General features: G+C 41.2%; 1 protein-coding gene across 1 annotated transcript in view; it reads right to left on the reverse strand.

The window, feature by feature from the left end:
• LOC135085865 (uncharacterized) overlaps nucleotides 1-16366 on the reverse strand; it is a 31530-nt gene that overhangs the window by 2110 nt on the left and 13054 nt on the right. The window contains exons 15-27 of the mRNA XM_063980649.1: nucleotides 15830-15923; nucleotides 15117-15204; nucleotides 14685-14782; nucleotides 13276-13493; nucleotides 12523-12707; nucleotides 11370-11531; nucleotides 9914-10048; nucleotides 7213-7300; nucleotides 4440-4588; nucleotides 3724-3847; nucleotides 2786-2820; nucleotides 2153-2247; nucleotides 221-426 (exon numbers count right to left, since the gene is read on the reverse strand). Of these exons, the coding sequence (XP_063836719.1) occupies nucleotides 221-426; nucleotides 2153-2247; nucleotides 2786-2820; nucleotides 3724-3847; nucleotides 4440-4588; nucleotides 7213-7300; nucleotides 9914-10048; nucleotides 11370-11531; nucleotides 12523-12707; nucleotides 13276-13493; nucleotides 14685-14782; nucleotides 15117-15204; nucleotides 15830-15923 (1677 nt within the window). The remainder of the gene's footprint in view (nucleotides 1-220; nucleotides 427-2152; nucleotides 2248-2785; nucleotides 2821-3723; nucleotides 3848-4439; nucleotides 4589-7212; nucleotides 7301-9913; nucleotides 10049-11369; nucleotides 11532-12522; nucleotides 12708-13275; nucleotides 13494-14684; nucleotides 14783-15116; nucleotides 15205-15829; nucleotides 15924-16366) is intronic.

A 16366-nucleotide genomic window follows, 5' to 3' on the forward strand; every position in this document is an offset into this window, starting at 1 on the left:
ACTGCGCACCTCGCCGCATTTGCCGGTGCGCAGTTAATTCAACCGGGTTGTATGTTGGATTCTCCCTGCCAGATGGGCGGGGCCTCATCTAAAAGGTGTCAAATGAAACGGAGCCGCGAGCTATTGTCCTTGGACAATAGACGTTCGTTCGCGTCTTCGTCTCAGAATTATGTCCTACACTGCAAGCGATGAAAAACCTTGGTATTTTAAAGAAACATACCCAGTTTGAATTTCGGGTGCAGTTTCACGCTGGAGACGTCCCGGACCTGATGCGGGTGTCTCTCCTTGGTGTGGCTGATGTCGTAGTCCCCAGCCTTGATGATGAGGTTCCTTTTAGCCGTGAAGTAGTGGGCGACAGTCATCACGACCTCTGGATGGATGAGGGAGCCCACGCAGACGTACTCTTCGGTGCCATTCCAGAGGACTCTAAAAAAAATAAAGTTTTTTTAAGATTGTTTAGTAATTTGAGCAATAATAAATTACTAATAGTCCCGTTAGCCCCTTGTGTACTAAGCTAAATATGCTTGAGTCACGAGTGAGCTCACCACAATAGTCGAGCGGCGGAGACCGAACCCACGTTTCACAGATCACGAGTCGGCCAGTCCGATCCCTTCACCGTTCGGCTATCGTGGCTTTTCAATTGACATCTCATTTCAGCCACAGGATGTCAACTGATGAACATAGGCCTCAATGATTTCCAAATAGACCGGTTGGTAGCGGCCTGCGCCTTCCTGCTTCCTTTATGAAGTCGTCCATCATTCCTTGTGGAGACGACGCTGCGTTGTAAGCCCTTAGAAAGACCAAAGAGATCGAAATAGCCCGCAGCAGAATTGTCAAACTTTGGCGTTGGGGTAGAAATGTTCTCAAATGCCCACTGCCTGGAAGACGTAATTTAGACAGGCCCTACTCGGTGTACCAACGACCTGGTGAAAGTGCGGGAAAAGCCTGGATGCGGGTGGAGGACAGTTGTGGAAATCCTTGAGGAAAAACTGTAAAACGAGGAAGCTCTTGGTCGGATCATCACCTGATAAAAAAATTATGATCAGGCCGAAGGTGGAAAGTGACACCTGGAATCCTTAACCACAGAGGAATTGGATATCTTATCTCCAACTGCCGGAATACAGCAATGCTGTGAAAATTGTTGTAATGGCGACAGGCTTAGGTGATCGTTCCATCCACGAAGACTCACCATTCTTCTGCTAATGTTAAGAGTGTTGTCGGTACACGCTAAATTATCCATGAGTGCACACGCACACTACAATAATGACGCTCGGATTGCTCGCTTCCCTCGACCAAAAATTGGTGGGACGCGTCTTCGTGGATGGAACGATAGAAGACTAGCTACCACCAGGCCTGGCTCACTCCGCGCGGTACACCCGATAATTACCTACAGCGAAGCGCCCCGCCGGCGGGTATTATATCAGTCGAGTGTCACGCGCGCGCCCGTCAGGACGCTGGCGTGCGTTGTAGTATGATTATAATTCTATGATCGAAGTATTATTTAAAAATGGACATAAAGAGAAAGAAATATTGTGCGGCGTTCGGGTGTTTAAATTCGAAAAGAAATCTACCGGATTTATCTTTTTTTTTTCGCTTCCCAAAGATGCTGAAAGGTATGTTGGCCATGTAGGTAATCAATAATTCTTAGGATAGTATAGGAACCTAACCTACTATGACTACTGCTCAGAATGCGTTCGTTCGTTTCAGCCAAATGACGTCCACTGCTGGACAAAGGCCTCTCCCAAGGTTTTCCATAATGAATGCATACTTACCTACATACGTACCTCATTACAAATAAGTAACTAGATTAATTATTTTTTCACTAGACAGCAACCCTAACAGCGTAAGAAGAGTTCAGAGGCACGCGATAGAAAGAGACAAAACTTGTAGGTGAATAAAATTGTAGGTACGTAGTGCTGTGCGAGCTGAATTCCACTGTACCGCGTCGTAGCAAGACTCGCATTTATTTAAATCGTCTTGCGGAGTAATCCTTCTGTACCTGTACTATTACTTTTTCTGTGCTACCACTTAGCCAGGCGGACTTGGAACAAGCGTAGATTCTGGATGAAGTTCGGTTCCACCTTCGACCTGATCATCACTTTCCATCAGGTTAGGCAGGCCAAGAGCTTCCTTGTAGTGAAGAAAAACTTACTCCATGATCGGCACTACCCAGTTGAATTCAGTGAACAAAGCTTTCGTTTTACCACCGATTCGGAATTCGCCGTTATTGTGACGCACTCCACATTTCTGTAAAGAATAAATGTTAAATAAATAAAAAAATTCTTAATACCCTACCCTACTATTTTATTCAAATTCAAAGTCAACATTTCTTTATTTGCATAGACCATTCAAATATCACGTATTTACAAGCGCGTTGTTGTCATTTGAGATGTATCCTCTCTTCTTGAAAGTTTGTAAGGTACAGGTACTGGGTACGCGGTTGTAACAACTCGAATTTTATCAAACAATGCTCGGTCTGTCCTGTACCTCTAGTAGGAAAAACTTTCGAGTTCGTTTCGTTGCGTATTCAAAGTGTCATCGAAAAATTTTGTATGAAAAATTAAACAGCGCCCCCTATATTATAGCCGCCCTAGGGGGCGCTGTTTAATTTTTCATACAAAATTTTTCGATGACACTTTGAATACGCAACGAAACGAACTCGAAAGTTTTTCCTACTAGAGGTACTGTACCTAGTATCATTCGTAAGGACTACTAGTATATTACATAGAAATGCTCTCTCTCTAAAAAATATAACATTGTCCTTTTTTTAAACTTTCGCACTTACCTGTTGGTCCGTAGAAGACTTCGGGATGATTGGTGCTGGAAATAAAAAAAGTTATAAACAGTATAGTATTGAGTTACTCGTGAAATAAGTATGTAGGTACCTATCTAGGTACTAAGAAAGAAAGAAAGAAGAAAGAAAATGTTTTAACCAAAACAATTATTAAACTAATATCTTTATTCAAATTTATACAAAAAACAATTATGATGAACGTTGAATAGTAATAAGAAAAGGATGCCCTTATGGGACTTTGCAAATCTCTTTTGCCAACGGCTTATCGCCCGTGTGAATTTCAGTATATCAAAGAAATAACTACTATCTTTCCTTTTGAAATATACGTAAAAACTATTTGCTATTTTTCCATGGGTCTCAAACTATTTCCCACCCCCCTTTTCACCCTTATGAACTGCGTTCAAAAAATTCCGAAAAAAAAATCACCATCTTTCCATACCAATGTTTGTCATAAGTAGGTACCTAATAAAATTAAAATAATGTAAGATTTCATTGCTTTCCTTTCATTTCGTTTATCAAGTTTGTTAGAGAGATTGAGATTTCATCCTTATACCCTACCGATCGATGCAATAAAATACAGGATGTCATTTTTAACACATTTTATTCGATTCGATTCCCGGGTGTGGCGAGAGAATTTTCGGAAATCTTTGAATGCAGTTCATTTTCTTTTAAGAAATGAAGGAATATTTTCTTTGAGTAAATCTATCTACAATACTAACGCCTGTATTCACAAACGTTACTATGAGGTCTCACAGTGCGCGTGGACGCACAGGGTGACACACGAACCAATCACAGAGCTCTATTTAACGCCGTGCTTTCGATTTGCTGCTTCGCTTAAGCAAGTATCGTTTGTGAATACGGGTGGCATTACAAAATTCCACCCTGTATACACTAGACAGCCTAGACTGATGTGCTCTCTTCAAACTTACCGATCTCAGTGATTTCATCATCCCTGAATATGTAATCCTCGTCCACCTGCTCATCTTCCATCGGAGCCTGAGCTCCTGGCTTGAAGAAGGCTTGGCAGCCCACCGCTAGAGCGAGCACCAGTATCTGAGGTGAACAACCGATGGTGATGAAGAAAGAAGAAAGAAAGAAACGTTTATTGCAATGGACATCACAAAAGACAAGAGGTAAATAAAAAAAGAGGTAACACATAAAACATACAATGGAAGAGAAAGTGAACTGAGCAGTGCCACCCTGTCGCATAGCAATGCCCATCGCAATGGAACTAGGGTTGCCAGGTTCAAAATCAAAAAAGCCGGACTCTGTGCTTCATTTGGCCGGACAAGACCGTAAAAAGCCAAACATGTCCGGCTAAAGCCGGACGCCTGGCAACCCTAAATGGAACCCCACTCGGCATATGCCGACGCCCACGGTGAGGAAGGCCACGACCCTGGTTTGATGATGAAGGTAATGTTTTAGTAGCCACGATAGCTCGACATACCGTCGGACGGGAACAGCTGTGTGCTCCTAGCTAGCTGATAGCTGATATTTTGTAATCATCATCATTCATCATCATTTCAGCCACAGGACGTCCACTGCTGAATATAACACAGACAATACAATATCAAAATTGACTTAATACAGCTAAACATACATTAATTATTAACAATGTTTTAATTAAATAAACAAAATAACTCACATATTGCTTCATATTGCTTGCACAGTTCACTAAGTAATGCTTTTCCTTTATGGACAGAGATAAATTACATGTATAATGCCTATTATGTTTTAAAATAACATTACACAAGTAAATAATAATATCTCTATGTAGAGGATAAATGGAAATAACTTATGGTTTTGTATTAAATAAATGTGGTCATAAGCCGTTTTAAAGATGACATATTGATACCAAGAGGATGTCCACACGATCAGAAATATTGTAAAATAATAAAAACTTCATCATCATCATCATCATCATCATTTCAGCCATAGGACGTCCACTGCTGAACATAGGCCTCCCCCAATGCTTTCTACGTTGATCGATTGGTAGCGGCCTGCGTCCAGCGCTTCCCTGCTACCTTTTACTTACTACTTTAATAAAAACTTACTTTTTTTTTTAAATTGTTCCATGTCGAAAAACATTTCTTTACTTACCACAATGGGGACACCCTTAGGGTTACAACACCATGCTACTTATTAACCAACTTCAAAAAAGGAGGTTCTATGTTCGGCTGTATGTATGTTTTTTTTAGCATAGGCGATCGGTGATCTCGTAAAAAATGGGTCTTTGTCCAGCAGCGGACGAAATTTGGTTCATCTTCAGCATCATTTCAGCAACAGGACGTCCACTGCTGAACATAGGCCTCTCCCAATAATTGCCACATCGCCCGGTTGCTAGCGGCCTGTATACAGCGCTCTCCTCCTATCTTTATGAGGACGTCGGTCCACTTAATTCGAAATATGGTAGAAATTAGATAACTAATATAATAAATTCTCGAATATTGAAGAAAGCATCGTCAATTTCAGGTAGGTATTTAAATGTCCCGACGATTTCTACATTGTGTGGTCACTGTACTCGACGTATTTTCCTAGAGATAGTGTATGAGTGGACGTGTTTATACTTAGTTATCAATTATTGCAAGTAAGAGGTTATTAGGGTCTGTTTAATTAAAATAATAAAAGTGACAATTTTATTCAAGCAGTTCGCAGTTTCGAAATAAAAACCTACCAAAGCGAGTCAGTCTTGTAGAAGTTATATCTATAGTAAAGGGTGTCCCAAAATTAATGAAACTTTTGCTACCATTTAGGCAATAAAGTGTTGACAATCCTAAAAATAAAACATACATACATAAACAAACATTATTTTTGATGCATTTATGGCTCCAGACATTCAATTTTATTTAATAATAGCTTTCCACCCGTGGCTTCGCCCCGTGGAATTTTGTCTGTCGCTGAAAAACTTTATCGCGCGCGTCCTTATTTCAAATGTCCTATGTCCTTTCCCGGGACTCAAACTATCTCTATGCCAAATTTCATCAAAATCGCTTCACTGGTTTAGGCGTGAAAACAAGACAGACAGACAGAGTTACTTTTGCATTTATAATGTTATTGGGAACGTGCGAAGTGGGTGGAAGGGGTATAGAAAACGATCGCTGCGCTCGTCGCGGCACAAATGTGTAACAAAACGGGCAAGGGAAGCAAACAACTTGACTTGTCATTGTAAATGTTGTTTTGATTTAATGTGATTGTGTTAATTTATTCAATTGTATTGATGATATTGTACATGTCTGTTGTGTTTTAGTTAATTTACAGCCTCAAATCTTTTCCAAGAGTAATACTGTTGTAAGAGGTAAATAAAATGAAACTTTTGAAGAACATAAAGTGTTTTTTATTTTATAAAGTTCTGCACTTATATTACAAAGATTAAAAACTTATACTATTATCATTATAAAATATATTAAATTAACACTTTCTTATCAGTATCATTACTGTAACACATCCAAACATAAGAAGTTAGCATAAATTGGAGATATATTTTCTAGTAAAGGATCGTTTCTGGAAATCAATACAATTATTTTGGTATCAATACAATTACTTATTATTACAAGGTACAAATTAACGAATACTGGGTTCTCCCCATTGTTGTTCCATGCTCGCTTTTGAATTACTAACTTTGTTGTTAATGTAACATATTAAAGTAGCAACTAGGGTGTCCCTTATTTTTCAAAGTTTTAACTTTGTAACGCATAGGTCTTAGTTTTGTTTGTTTGCCTCTAAAACACTCGGAAATAAATTTTTACCTTATTTGTAGTACGATAACCCGTGCCGACTTGCATCGAAACATGTTGCGCGGCAGTAGCGGTGCGTATTCGCGGTGTTTATCATTTGTTCTCAATTAATCTCGTGATTAACACCTATTGTTTGACATTTAGAAGATGGCTGTCGAATTAAGAAGCAATAAAAAAAGTATTTTCTTAGTCGGGGACGTAAATTTATCAAATAATAGGCACAAAGTTACCGTTAATCGTCAAGTTTTTGCAGTATTTTTTAACATATTTTGCGAAGTTAATTAAACGTTATTGAAAGCTCTAATCTCATCATTCGGGAGTGTATTATATTTTGGGAAAAGCTATAAATCCTACCAGAGCCTAACTGTATCAAAAAACTTGTGTATCTTCACCATGCTTGAAGGGAATTGCAAGAAAAAATATTTAAAAAATTCAAGATTTATAAGCGCCGCGGTGAGGAGGATTTAAAAACAAACAAAATATTTTAAAAAAAGCAAATAAAACCAAGGCGTCCAGAGTGTTAAGGTGTAGACAAAAAGTTAGTTAAGAAAGTAGAAAGTGCAAGACAAAGAAAATTAAATAAATAAATAAATAAAAAATAGAGCAAAAATGTTTCGGAGGTTTATCGTCATCTCTTACTACGCAAGATTCTATACAAACGCAAGGACATCACGACCAGCTTACCAGCTCTGAGGAAAGCCTTAAGGAACTCTTGACATCCACTTTCCAAGAGGTATATGAGAGTTTTGACAAATTGATTTCCAAAGCAGCCCTGAGCAAGTTTAGTCAACATCTTTGGTACTTCATATCAGAAGAAATTGCCATTTTATCACTCTTTGATGATGAAGGTAATGAACAAACACCGTCAATATTGTAGTAAAAGTACAAAGAGAGAGTATGTATGATTCTGGGAAGAGATACATTCCATCTGAAGAAGGTATGATTATTTCTATGGTAAATAGGACTTTGTACTAATTTTTTATCCTGTTTTTAATGAATTGATAATAATACTGCCTTATTTATTGTTGCTGGAAAACCATTGAGTGGTTTTGTGTCTGTCAAGAGTATAAATTTATTTTCTCGATTGAAAATTGATAATAATTTCCCCCTGAGACACATATCTATATGAGATAAAGATGTTGCCTATTTAAAGGCAAAAAAGTGCTTTCTTTAGAGTAGTGAATGATACAGCTGAAAGAGCTATAAAGCTTATGCAAGATTTTCATGGTTTGATCACTGCAAAGGAAGAGCAAAAGCTTTTTTTGCTACACACAGTGTAGCAAAAATCAGGCCAATATTCAGGAGCATGGAAATCTGTATCCAGAATGTAAAAAAGGGTGCCTCAAAAGTAAAATATATTGTCTGATCTGTAATGTTATCTTCTTTTTATAAATATTTTATAAAAATTAAATATTTTAATTGATTTAGCTACTTAATAAAAGGGGTAAAACCAGCATTTTTCAAAATCTTCAGAGCTCGGTCGGCACGGGTTAATGTTGACGTAGGAAGATGAAATTTTGTATTTAAGTATGTCTGAGTAGTACGAAAAGAAATAGGGGGTATGCATTTCAATATCTAAAAAAATTTTTTTTTCGGCCATATAAGGGACACCCTAAGCAACATGTTTGCACTTGCCGCTCTGGTTATAAACGCAGCTGCATTTTACTCCTGTGACAACCCTAGCATGATCGATCTGTAATAAATGCAATGAATATTATTTTTTTATATAACTTTATTTAAATCTTTAGTCATATTTTTAGGTTAGGAGATTACTTACGTTTAAACTTGTTTTATAGGGTGTCGAGGTCACCGATGTTTGACGAATGATGGGGGCTCGTATTAAATAATTATTGCCATTAGTTCTCAGCTCTTCTACATTCCTCACATGCTCTGCTAGCACCAATTTTTTTCCTTTTAGCTGAGTTTGGGGTTGGAAACATATTGTGTTTTACACACTCAAAAACAGTTTTTATAATGACATCCATTTCTCCATAAATAGTTTTTATCAAATTCCATTCAACGTACCACTTATTGTCTTTTATAGCCTGACCAGGAACATAAAAACCCTCGCCATGTTGCGGAAAACTAATGGTACTAATTTCTTTTAATGGCAACAGTAACTGAAAACTTCATTGACATGTCACCTTGCATGTCAGTCTATTGCTGACAAAGTGTAAACAAACTTTATTTTAAATGTGCGCAATTAATTTTGTGAATGAAATTGCTAAAATCTTTTTATAGCCGTGAAAGAAAAGTGGTTCACAATGTGTTAAAGTATTTGTCGAAGAGAAATACCAAGGGTTCGGACAATTTTTCATTGAATAATGTTTCCGACAAAGGTTGTCAAATTGACTGACATGTTTATCGTATAGTACAGTCCACTGTGAAAATTAGCTGTGGTTTGTTTCAACTACCTATTTTAAAGTTTTTTGTCACTTTCTAAGTGTTGAATTTTATGGAATTGGGAAAGAAGTACCGAGTTTGAAGCGTTCATGAGCAGACATTGCAGTTGAATATTCAAGTTCTGAATTTGATTATTGATGAATAATAAAATAAATCCTACTAGCTCGATTGATGGTTTCATTTAATTTATTTAAACCAGGTTACCTATAATAATATTTTTCGTTAATTTATGAAAATATCAAATTAGCCCGTAATCCTGAATCCTGATACATAAAGTTAGCCTATTAATTTAACACAGGTACGACTGTACTCAGTGTTGCACTATCAAATGCAATTGACGCGCCTCTATGCCAGGGTTTTTATGTTCCTGGTCAGGCTATAAATTATATTTTATTTACTATAATCAATAAAAGTAAGAAAGCTGTTGTTATTTATTTTTTGACATATGCCCCATAAAGTTCCGTTGGCAGATGGCGCTAATGTCGTGCACGTTCCCATTAAAGTGTCACATACTTCAAAGGTCAAAGGAAAATAACTTCACCAGGAATCTTCAACCACAGACCACCATCATCATTTCAGCCATAGGACGTCCACTGCTGAACTAGGCCTCCCCCAATGCTTTCCATGTTGATCGAATGTAGCGGCTTGCGCCCAGCGCTTCCCTGCTACCTTTATGACGTCGTCGGTCCACCTTGTGGGTGGACGTCCCACGCTGCGTTTTCCGGTACGCGGCCTCCATTCCAGAACCTTGCTGCCCCATCGGCCGTCAGTTCTGCGTACTATGTGCCCTGCCCATTGCCACTTCAGCTTGCTAATCCGTCGGGCTATGTCAGCGACTTTAGTTCGTTTACGGTTCGTTCGGATCTCCTCATTTCTGATTCGATCTCGTAAAGAAGCACCGAGCATAGCCCGTGCAAATTTAAAGTTTAATATTCAGGAAAAATGAAACGGTCCAAAACAGTTTACATTATTTATTTCACACTCCTTCAGTTTCCATAACCTGGTCTATCCAGGTTCGGTAGTGTGCCACATTCATGTAGACCCCGGGGATCCCGGGCATATGGCAGTCTATGCCCCAGGACACCACCCCGTACAGGATGTATCTGCCTGGGTCGCTCTGGGGAAGAAAATTAATACATAAATGCGGGTTGCTTTAGTTTTTTTGTGGCCTGGTTTTCACCAAGGCGGAGCAAAAAAGTGTTTTGATTAAGGGCTATATTTCACCGGGACACCATGGCGGCGCAACCAGTCGCCGCTGCCAACAAAATGTAACATACAGCTTTGCGCAACCAAACGGACACCAGGTGAGTAACTCTCTATAAAGCTGTATACATTTTGTTGGTAGCCGGCGACTGGTTGCGCCGCCATGGTGTCCCGGTGAAATATAGCCCTTAGTGTCAGGATTATTTTACTGTTTTGTACAATATATCAAACACTGAAGCAGTCACTGCGTTTCTGAAGCACTATTTCTCATAAACATCCTTGATTTCACTCACGTAAAATCTGAAAATATCTAAGAGTTCAAATTTTCAGCGTGCCACTAAGTGCTTCTGAATTGCCAAATAGTTGCAAAGAACGGTTCTGTTTGACAGTGTTGCTGCTAGTGACATATCGCTCGCTCAGTTCTTTGTTGCTCTATTCCACTAGGTATATAGATCGTTTCATCCACGAACACGCGCCCCACCATTCTTCCGCTAATGTTTGAGTGTTATCGGTACACGCTAAATTATCCATGAGTGTACACGCATACTACAATAATGACGCTCGGATTGCTCGGATCAAACTCCTCGCACCCCGCGCTTCCCTCGACCAAAAATTGGTGGGGCGCGTCTTCGTGGATGAAACGATCTACAGGGTGTTAGGTAAATGGGTATATGAGCCGACACTAGCCCATGTTAACATGGGCATATAAATGGTATGGTAAAGTCAGAAATTTGATATCATCTAATAACTTTATGACTTATGGCGCGATTTTCACCCGCGCCCGCGGCGGTTGCTTCTGTAGAATGCAGATACTTATGTAAAAACTAATGCACAACTCACGACGCGGATTTCGCCCGCAGCGGGCGCGGTTATGTGCGTTTCCCGCGGTAACCGCAATCTCGGCGGTTTTCGCCCATTTTGTACTAAAGCCTGGTCCGTGAGCACGTAGAATTTTGTCCAATGACCCCAAGCTACCCATCCTTATCGCTCGCGCGTAATTATGTTGCTGTCGCGCTCGCACACTCACTGCGGGCGCCCGTCGCACAGTCGCGACAGCAATTCGTGACTTAGCGCGCGGCGGCTGCGGGCCCGCAGCTTAGAATAACCGCTCCCGTGAGTTTTGAAATAAAACCGCAATTCCACAACCGCCGCGGGCGCGGGTAAAAATCGCGCCGTGAGTTCTTAGCCTATGGGTATAACTTGAACCCTAGGGCTGCCCCTTTGCGGGTAAATACCTCTGACGGGCAAGCCAGAGGGCCTCCTCCATCCAGGCTGCATGTGTCGAGCTTGTCGCCGCCCGCGCAAGCGAATCCTTCGTGCAGTTCGAAGAAGGAGTCAAGCCGGGTGGTGCGGAGGCGGTCCTGGCAATCGCCGTGCTCCACCCACGGAAGGGGCACCTGGAAGAAAGGGTCAAAGTCAAATTTTATTTGCATTATACTGTTTTAGTGTACCTAGAACTTACAAATCGACAAATATTTAAAAAGAAAAAATCTATGATCACGCCGGCGATGGCGATCTGCACGCGTTGGTGTGGTTGAAGCTTTAAGGATGTCTCATAATCTTTTTACCCCGTCCAGGCATCTCTCGTGACCTTCACCAGATCGTCGGTCCACCTAGTGGGAGCCCACTAAGTCTTCCGGCCCGTGGTCGCCATTCGAGAACTTTTCTGCCCCAGCGGCAATCAGCTCTGCAAGCTATGTGCCCCGCCACTGCCACTTGGTTTTAGCAATTCCACACCAACCCACCAAACCAACGCGTGCAGATCACCATCGCCGGTGCGATGAAAGGCCAATGACAGGTCGCGCGACCCATGACAGTCCGCGCGACCTGTCATTGGCTTATGATCACGCCCGCGATGGCGATCTGCACGCGTTGGTGAGGTTTGAAGCTTAAGAAAATATATGCCTTTGTGCAATAGTGGTTGAAAATAATGAACCCTTTTAAGGTAGCTAGAAATGGCTCCCTTCTTTCCAAACGCGTCCTTGCCCCAGCCGTTGATGTCTTTGTCTAACAGTGGACGTCGATGGGCTGAAACGAACGTACCTTCTTAGGTAGATAGAGATGGCTCCCTTCTTCCCGAACGCGTCATTGCCCCAGCCGTTGATCAGCATCATCATCATCATTTCAGCCATAGGACGTCCACTGCTGAACATAGGCCTCCCCCAATAACTTCCACATCGCACGGTTGGTAGCGGCCTGCATCCAGCGTCTTCCTGCTACCTTTATCTGGTCATCGATCCACCTTGTGGATGGACGTCCCACGCTGCGTTTTCCGGTAAGCGGCCTCCATTCCGTCAGTTCTGCGTACAATATGCCCTGCCCACTGCCACTGATGCCTTTGTCCACCTTTGTCCAACAGTGGACGTCGTTGGGCTGAAACTAACGTACCTTCTTAAGGTAGCTGGAGATGGCTCCCTTCTTCCCGAACGCGTCTTTGCCCCAGCCGTTTGAAACGCAGTCGGTGTCCGGAGCCGGCACCGCTCCCGGCTCCGGCAGACAGACCAGGCTGACGTGCGGAGCCAGCTTTACTGGGTGCTCAAGGATCAGCAGGGCGATGTCGTTCCGGTAGTTCTCTGCGAAGATTTTTTTAAAGAATAACAGTTTTGCACAAATCACTCGTAACTAAAAAATATTGTGACAGAATTGCGCCTCAGATCGATCTGAGACGCAAGTCCACTTCACCTCTTGTACTGGTAGTAGCGTGACGTGTAATTCTTAGTAGGTAACTAGGTAACAAAATAATTAATTTTGTTTTTTTTTTCATACAAACATTTTTACGATTTTTGGTGATCACTGATCATTCACAAAAATGCAAAGCTCATCTTTCGCCTCGCGAACTGTACTACTACTACTTTATAGCACCATTGACAGGATGAATCTATCTTCTAATCTATAAAAGCGAAATGTCACTGACTCACTCATCACGAAATCTCAGAAACTACAAGTGCTAGGAGTCTCAAAATTTGCAAGGGGGTTCCTTTTAGAACGTAGGTGCTCACTAAGACGGGATTTTGCAACATTCAACCCTTAAGATGGTGAAACGGGATCCACGCGTACGAAGTCGCGGGCGGCCGCTCGTCTTACATATAAAACTGATACACAACCACAGCCACACACCAATCGCTTGTTCCTCAAACTTACTTCTCATAAAGTCTGGATGAATGACAATCTTCTTCACCGCCACCTCTTCATGCGGAAGCGGTTCGTTTACATCCAGGGTGTTCCACTCTCCTACCCTCACTCTGACGTCACCGTCCACAGCTCGGTCCACGTAGTGAGCTACCGTGAGCACCATAGAGGGGTGTATCAGGGATCCCACCGTGATGTTTCGATTCACAGGGAAAGAGGAGGTCTTAGTCCTGGTGGATATAAAATAAGAAATGAGATTATGAAAGTCTTTATTCAGCACAAAATGGTGGACAAAGCAAGGGTCGACATTTAGATTAAAATAAAAATATGCTGAACAGGTGCCCGCTCAGCAAAAATCGCGACATGACACAAACGTCATGCCGAGAAGCTGGTTTTCAGCGGGAACCAATGCGTGATCAGGATTGCGCGCCCTTCTGTTGATCAGACAGGTTTAAAGGCGATTTACATTCTAATGTCACAGTGAGCTAGGTCAGTTCGCAGTCTGCTAGACAAACTGATGATGAGAAGACAATGGGGCCTCCTGTGACAGGTGTATCCTTAGACTTACTAGGTAGGCTCCAGCCTCAGATTATTGGTATAGATCGTTCCATCCACGAAGACGCGCCCCACCATTCTTCCGCTAATGTTTGAGTGTTATCGGTACACGCTAATTATCCATGAGTGCACAATACACACGCTCGGTTTGCTTGGATCAAACTCCCCGAGCCCCGCGCGACCTCGACCAAAAATTTGTGGGGCGCGTCTTCGTGGATTTATACCTGTTTGTTGGTGAAATAAACGATATTGTTTTAAGAACTTGAGATGAATCGTGTAATTTCGGAGAAGTAGAATAGGATCGCCTCCACTCTGGGTGTATGTTAAGCTTGTGAGACCAATTATTATAATAGAGAAATAGTAAGGATCGTTCTTCTGTACTTCTGTAGTGGAGACTAGATCAGCCGGGCTAGGATGCGCGCCATGATAAAATCTTATCGACGATTTAAGATGACAAACGTATGGGCTTATCGTGTAAAATCGATAAAATATCTCGATAAAAGTTTATCGTGACGTACATCCTAGACCTATTGATAACGCTATTGCCACGCTATTGCCATAAAAAATCTATGGAAATGTCGCGCGTTGGCTGGTCATAAAAGCATATCAATTGCCACTACCCTATTATCATATTAAGCCTAGGAGTAGACCACCGACTTTTAGTTGGCTGATAGTTGGGCCCGAATTTAATTTGTATGAAGAATCGGCCGATAGCAAATCAGTAATGTGCGCACTTTCATTCATGTCTACTATACTGATTAATAGCCCGACCGACTATCGACAAACTAAAAATCGGTGGTCTGCGCCTAAGCTAAATGAATACGTCTTACTAATTAATAATAATAAGCAAAAACATCAAAACATACATAACAGCAGCTACCCAAGGGAATTCGCCGAATTTTGCTTCTAAAAAGGATGTCTTAAAGGCTGGCCACAGTCCGTCTGGGTTCGCCAGTCCACAACCCTGAAATTAGTCACAGGTTAAAAGGTATTTATAAAAGTCCGGTAGCCGAGCAGATAGAATTTCATACAATGACCCTAAGCTACCCCTCCTTATCGCTGGCGCGTAATTATGTTGCTGTCGCGCTCGCACACTCACTGCGGCCGCCAGTCGCACAGTAGTCGCGACTCTTGACAGCAATATAATCACGCGCGAGCGATAAGGAAGGGTATCTTGGGGTCATTGGACGAAATTCTATCAGCTCGGCGACCGGACTTTATACGAAAACTCTTTCTTCACACATTGGCATGACTAGAAACTGGTAACTTCGTGAGCAAGTAATGAAGTAAATTGATACCTCCTTCTTAACATTCGTTGGAATAGACTCCATATTAATCCTGTCCAATTCGCAGCAAGTTGTCAAAGCAGGGCAGTAACGCATTGTCCTGAAATATTAACTAGAATTAATGAATGAATGTTTTTTAAATACAGGGTGGTCAGGGAGGTGACGTTCAAAGCTAAATTTTAGATTCCTTACATTAAGGTGTATCTAAATCCTTGTATGTTAAAACAATGAATTTTTTAGATAGATCCAGTTTATTCTCTAACATATTATTAGTACCGGTTTTGTAAGAGCTCGTGAAGCACTTTCAAGATCAGTAACCAGATTTTCCATATCTTGTATAGTTCCATTCTTGTGTAAAAATAATCGAGTGATCACTTATCGTTTCCACCCTGTATATGAAGGTTTTAGTTCTTGAATGTTTCCGCTAAGGGCGCTGTACAATCCATCGACATCGAATGCGTTTGACGTAAACTCACGCTACGCCCCTTTAAAACTGGATTGAAATGGGAACGAGCTCTATCTAAAATAGTAAGACACGGGTCTTACTCGTAACGCGACGTTTATTAATGAGTTCCAATATGTACTCACGGCTTGACGTTTCGGCTGCGATGCTGCAGCCGTGGTCACAAGCAGACTGGCGGCTCGCGGCGTCGTCCGTTCGGGCGGGCTTGAATCTTTTTCAACAACCCTCATATTGCACTATGACTGTCTGCCTAATAACTTACCTTTTATCTAGAAGGTCAGCGCCGTCATAGTCCTCACAGTGATGAAAAGGCACACATTTGCCTGCATTGTCGGCCCCCGTTAAACAACTGCTATCTTTTGAAATAAATAAAGAATGAAACATTTATTGCAATGGACATCACAAAAGACAAAAGAGAAAAAAATTAAAAAACAGAGGTAACACGTAAAACATACACTTTACATTATTTCCATATTTACAGAGGTAAGGAGGAGATATTTATGAATGACACTGAACACAAATCAGTAAAAAAACAATGTCCTAAAATTTAGTTTATGAGTCTCTTGTATCTAAAATAATAGGTATTCTTCGCTACTTTTATCTCTGTGAATATGGCAAGAATGCAAAGTAACACCCTGTATAATGGAAGAAACTGAGCAGTGCCACCTTGTCGCACATCGATGCCCATCGCAATGGGACCCCACTCAGCATATGCCGTGACTGTGACCCACGCCTAATTAAATTAGTTAAAAATAATTCATACGTAAAAGTAAGTCCTTGAAATCTTTCAAATAAAAAA

This window comes from Ostrinia nubilalis, chromosome 30 (genome assembly GCF_963855985.1).
Source record: "Ostrinia nubilalis chromosome 30, ilOstNubi1.1, whole genome shotgun sequence".
Classification (NCBI taxonomy): Eukaryota; Metazoa; Arthropoda; class Insecta; order Lepidoptera; family Crambidae; genus Ostrinia; species Ostrinia nubilalis.